The sequence below is a fragment of the Scyliorhinus torazame genome, chromosome 7, assembly GCF_047496885.1.
Source record: "Scyliorhinus torazame isolate Kashiwa2021f chromosome 7, sScyTor2.1, whole genome shotgun sequence".
NCBI lineage: Eukaryota > Metazoa > Chordata > Chondrichthyes > Carcharhiniformes > Scyliorhinidae > Scyliorhinus > Scyliorhinus torazame.
This window is the reverse complement of record NC_092713.1, coordinates 79,722,702-79,728,727: the sequence shown is the minus strand read 5'-3', so window position 1 is coordinate 79,728,727 and position 6,026 is coordinate 79,722,702. Positions and strand designations below refer to the sequence as shown.

General features: G+C 47.2%; 1 protein-coding gene across 2 annotated transcripts in view; it reads right to left on the bottom strand.

The window, feature by feature from the left end:
- Positions 1 to 1,123: 1,123 nt before the first annotated feature.
- pdzk1ip1 (PDZK1 interacting protein 1) overlaps positions 1,124 to 6,026 on the bottom strand; it is a 44,547-nt gene continuing 39,644 nt past the window's right edge. For both annotated transcript variants that reach the window (XM_072510946.1, XM_072510945.1), the window contains exon 4: positions 1,124 to 2,973. In XM_072510946.1, the coding sequence (XP_072367047.1) occupies positions 2,889 to 2,973 (85 nt within the window). In that variant the 3' untranslated portion in view covers positions 1,124 to 2,888. The remainder of the gene's footprint in view (positions 2,974 to 6,026) is intronic.

The window sequence follows — 6,026 nt, the reverse complement described above, 5'->3', positions numbered from 1 at the left end:
TCCGATTTTATTTGTATGATGACTCATCAAGTTAAATACTCCTTTATCATTGTAACACCAAGGTGTGTTACAGCTAAGGTGAGGTTATATTTTCCATCTTTAGATTGCTGCTTCTTATGTGCTAACAGCATCTCAGGGGTGGGGAATGGGTGCCTTATATCTCTGTTGCAGCTTCTGTTCCCTCATGAATTTAAGGTCCCTGGGAATTCCCAATGGAAACCCATTGTATTTCCTTTTCTGAGAAAAAGGGGGATGTTGACCCCTTAGCAACTGGCAGAGAGGGAGATGGTGAAGTAACTGGCAGGAACAAACAACATCAAAGTCAGAATTGACAGATATAAGAATTCTGGAAAGTCTTAAAATACCTATGTTTGCCTTTTTAAATGTACCCTTTCCCCAGCCACCTCACAACAGTGAACACCTGTAGTATTCTTCTAGTAGCTTCTGCAGAGACAGAAAGAGAGTTAGCATTTCAAGTTGGTGATGTTTCCTCAGAACCGGAGTAGCTAGGGATGTAACAGTTTTCACGAAAGGCAGGGAAAGAGGGAGAAGGGAAAAAGAACCACCAGCAAGGTCTGTGCTAGAGAGGAAAACAGGAGAGATTAAATTACAAGAGAACAGTGGAGGAAAAAGATTAGTAGGACAAGTAAAGAAACATGAGAGACATCTGGAGAATATGTAAATGGCTGAAGCAGCATCACCACAACTGTCCTTAAAAAAAAGGGATAGAGCTTCTGAGCCGTTGTTGGATTTAGCCCATGGGCAGCACGGTAGTTAGCACCGCTGCCTCACAGCGCCGGGGACCCGGGTTTGATTCCGACCTTGGGTGACTGTCTGTGTGGGTTTCCTCTGGACGCTCGCGGTTTCCTCCCACAGTCCAAAGATGTGCAGGTGAGGTGGATAAGTAATGCTAAATTGCTCCTTAGTGTCCAAAGGTTAGGTGGGGTTATGGGGCTGTGGGGGAGTGGGCCTAAGTAGGGTGTTCTTTCAGAGGGCCAGTGCAGACATGATGGACCGAATGGCCTCTTTCTGCATTGTAGGGATTCTATGATTCTAAGATTGTAAAATGCCTGATCAAGATACGGTGCTGTTCCTCAAGCCTACGTTGACCTCAAAATCAGAATCAGTATCATATGTTGGTTTAATTCTCAATACAGCTATAATTACATAAATTGTTCATCATTTTTACATTGTCAAAATAGAGTTAATGCACATTATTCTTTTATATTGTATATTATTTTTTCAAATACATTTCTGAATCATTTTGAAATCACTCAGGAGTATACTGTTTAACATTATTTTTCATAGCAAAACAGAAGAACAGAACAAATCATTGATCTGATACCTGCTGCGAATGCGATTCAAAATTTCTATCCTGAAATAACCCAAAACAGGGTTCAATCTGAGCACAGATGAGAAAAGTGGTCACTTTGAGCTGTCTCCTACACCCCCTAGTGGCTGGTTTCAGGGCAGCATATGTAAAAAACTGGACGCTCACTGCCTGCTGAGAACAGCAGGCTGGCAGCAAACCTATGGCTCTTTCCAGGGGCGAGATTCTCCGACCCCCCCGCCGGGTCGGAGAATCACCGGGGGCTGGCATGAATCCCGCCCCCGCCGGTTGCCGAAGTCTCCGGCACCGGATATTCGGCAGGGGCGGGAATCGCGCCGCGCCGGTTGGCGGGCCCCCCGCTCGATTCTCCGGCCCAGGTGGGCCGAAGTCCCACCGCTAAAATGCCTGTCCCGCCGGCGTAAATTAAACCACCTACCTTACCGGCGGGACAAGGCTGCGCGGGCGGGCTCCGGGTTCCCGGGGGGGCGCGGGGCGATCTGGCCCCGGGGGGGGTGCCCCCACGGTGGCCTGGCCCGCGATCGGGGCCCACCGATCCGCAGGCGGGCCTGTGCCATGGGGGCACTCTTTCCCTTCCGCCTCCGCCACGGTCTCCACCATGGCGGAGGCAGAAGAGACTCCGTCCACTGCGCATGCGTGGGAAGCTGTCAGCGGCCGCTGACGCTCCCGCGCATGCGCCGTCCGGAGATGTCATTTCCGCGCCAGCTGGCGGGGCACCAAAGGCCTTTTCCGCCAGCTGGCGGGGCGGAAATTCGTCCGGCGCCGACCTAGCCCCTCAATGTTGGGGCTCGGCCCCCAAAGATGCGGAGCATTCCGCACCTTTGGGGCGGCGTGATGCCCGTCTGATTTGCGCCGTTTTGGGCGCCAGTCGGTGGACATCGCGCCGTTTCCGGAGAATTTCGCCCCAGAGTTCCGTTCTTGACACGATAGCGTTCAGGAGATACAGCGAGTGTACTGGGAAAGTTGTTCTCGAAAAAAGAAAAATCCGAACTTGAACAATCCTGAATTGCTCTCACATTTCTTCTTTTTAAAAAAAAATTCTAATTGAGGGGCAATTTAGCGTGGCCAATCCACCTACCCTGCACATCTTTGGGTTTGGGGGGTGAGATCCACGCAGACACGGGGAGAATGTGCAAACTCCACACAGGCAGTGATCCGGGGCCGGGATCAAACCCGCGTCCTCAGCGCCGTGATGCACGCTCTCACATATTTCTGAGTAACCAGTTGGAACTGGTGGACAGAGCGGCACGTGTGAGCACATCACCTGCTTACCCCAAAACTCAGGGAAAAAGAATCTGAAGCTTTACGTAAAAATATACACAAACAAAATCAAATTTCCAAGTTCATATATGTGAAACACTCATTGAAAAATGTGGTTCAAGTTGTACTAAAAGCTCCTTGCCATGGAAAATTCTCCACAATATGTCCTATACCACCTGTATATTCAAGAATAAACATGGAAATGTGCTGTATATCTAAGAAATCATATGAAAATAATCCAATACTGCAAATAGATCTTCTGAAAAATATCTTAATCGTGCTACATTGCGGTTATAATTATCTTTGGTGACTCATCATCGGTGATCGCACACATATTTTCATAGACATTGGGATGTGCACTGGACCTACGAAAGGTTAAACAATAGTGAGTATTTGTTATCAATCAAATAAAATGATCCTTAAAATCACTACAATATTGTTTTATCCATCTTGTACCAGGTAAAATAATCTCACTATACACCACATGTCAAACGATGAAGTGTAATGAAGTGATAGTGATATGCAGGTTCAGTAAAGAAAAGTATAATTTAGGCGAAAATACATTAAAGAAATTGAGGTGGTTTAAGCAGCCAGGTTTGCAATTTTTTATAGCTATTTGTGGCTCCCGCTGAAATGTACATATGTGTGCATTTACTGGGCACACGACTGGCTTGGAGAATTTGACCCCCAGTGTTTGAATAGCTTGTTAAAGAAAAATGTCTAGGTTCACACATATACCATGGTACCACAGTCAGCACTTAGTGGGTGGGAAAGAACTGGATAGAGGAGAAAGGGTTCTAGTGGCACAGAGTGGGCTGGTTTAAGCCAGCATCTGAGTATGTTAGAACGAGCAAGGAAAGTAGTAGAAATTGGATACATCTAGGATGCAATACTTAATTCAAAAGTTATGTACTAGGTGCAAAATTTACAGTCCTGGCATTGTGAAGAAATACATAACACTGAAACTAGGAGCAGGAATGGGCCATTCGGCCTTCCGAACCTGCTCTGCCATTTAATATGATCACAGCTCCCAATGCCATATTCCTGCTTCCCCCCCATTCCTCTTCATGCCATTAAATTCTAAAAAATTATCCATCACACCTTATTCCATTCTTTATTGTTTAATTAACATCAGCTTTGACTTCACTGGGCTGTAGCCATCTGGGATGGTCACGTCCCGATTACAAAATGGACACTTGCAAAGAATGCAGGGAAAATTGGACAACACTGAAAAACAAGTAGGTGCAAGGTCTGTCTGTTGATTGGAGCCTAGGCTCTCAGACAGGACAGAAACTGCTAAGCCATCTACATACTAATGAGCCATCTCCGGGACAAAAGGGAAACATTTAGATAAACAATGTTAAGGCAGACACCCCGGCGCCAGAGGAGACTCAAACAAAGCAAACCAATGGCCACCTAGGAGACGCCCAGCAACCAGAGAACCCACCCCTCTATTGGAGGAAGATCGATAAGAATGATTGGGAAAGGCCCAATTAATTGAGGCCAAGTTCAAGGCCCACCCAAAAGCGCGCGAAGCCCTTTCGGGTATAAAAGTATTCCCCAAGAGAGAATCTTTCTTCTTTGGTCTTGGCTCTCAGCGAAGAGAGACCAGCCTAGCAACTATGCCAGACCAAGTAAGTTCCAAGTCAACACACGCTACGAGATAGATGCTCCTAGTTGCTATCCTGTAAACAGCTCAACCCAGCAGCCTCAGAACCGAGCAACGGCCATTGTTCCTCTGACTGAGTGGGCACCCGAAGCTAAGTATAGGCTTTTAGTAATAGCGATAGTTTTATGCATGAGTAGATTTGACTGTGTGTAAATAAATGAGCATTGCTTTTGAACTTACTAACTGGAGTATCGAGACTTTCATCATTATTCGGATCTGAACATTGTGGCGGTGTCGAAAGATACCTGCCGACTCTTGAGCAAACGTAATTAAACAGAGCCAAATTAAGAGACAACACCAAAGAGAGCAACAGGGCCTAACATTGTCGTCCAATTTCCTAAAGTTAGAATGCTCATCTCAATAAACTGCATTCTTTAAGATATGATGTGGAGATGACGGCGTTGGACTGGGGTGAGCACAGTAAGAAGTCTTACAACACCAGGTTAAGGTCCAACAGGTTTGTTTCAAACACTAGCTTTCGGAGCACTGCTCCTTCCTCAGGTGAATGAAGAGGTGGGTTCCAGAAACATATATATAGACAAAGTCAATGATGCAAGACGATACTTTGAATGGGAGTCTTTGCAGGTAATTAAGTCTTTACACGGAGCAACTGTAGAGAGGGATAATCACAGGTTAAAGAGGTGTGAATTGTCTGAAGCCAGGACAGTTGGTAGGATTCTGCAAGCCCAGGCCAGATGGTGGGGGATGAATGTAATGCGACATGAATCCAAGGTCCTGGTTGAGGACGTACTCATGTGTTCGGAACTTGGCTATAAGTTTCTGCTTGGCGATTCTGTGTTGTCGCGCATCCTGAAGGCCGACCTGGAGAACGCTTACCCGAAGATCAGAGGCTGAAAGACCTTGACTGCTGAAGTGTTCCCCGACTGGAAGGGAACATTCCTGCCTGGCGATTGTCGTGCGATGTCCGTTCATCCGTTGTCGCAGCGTCTGCATGGTCTCGCCAATGTACCATGCTTCGGTACATCCTTTCCTGCAGCGTATGAGGTAGACAACGTTGGCCGAGTCGCACGAGTATGTACCACGTACCTGATGGGTGGTGTTCTCACGTGTAATGGTGGTATCCATGTCGATGATCTAGCACGTCTTGCAGAAATTGCCGTGGCAGGGATCTGTGGTGTCGTAGTCGCTGTTCTGAAGACTGGGCAGTTTGCTGCCATCAATGGTCTGTTTGAGGTTGCCCGGTTGTTTGAAGGCAAGTAGTGGGGATGATCTTGGCCAGATGTTTGTCTTCATCGATGATGTATTGAAGGCTGCAAAGAAGATGTCGTCGTTTCTCCGCTCCGGGGAAATACTGGATGACGAAGGGTACTCTGTCGGTTGTGTCCCATGTTTGTCTTCTGAGGAGGTCGGTGCGGTTTTTTGCTGTGGTGTGTTGGAACTGTCAATCGCTGAGTCGAGCGCCATATCCCGTTCATACGAGGGCATCTTTCACTGTCTGTAGATGTCAGTTACGCTCCTCCTCGTCTGAGCAGATCTTGTGTATGCGGAGGGCTTGTCCATAGAGGATGGCTTCTTTAATGTCTTTAGGGTGGAAGCTGGAATTATCCGTGGGCTTGCGGTAAAGCGAAGTGCTGAGGTGACCGTCCTTGATGGGGTTGAGTGTGACCAAGAATGCAACCGATTTTGGAGAGTAGTCCATGGTGAGCCTTAGTACTTCGCTTTTGCGCAAGCCCACGGATAACCTCACGATGCTCCACTTCTCCAGCTTCCACCCTAAACACGTTAAAG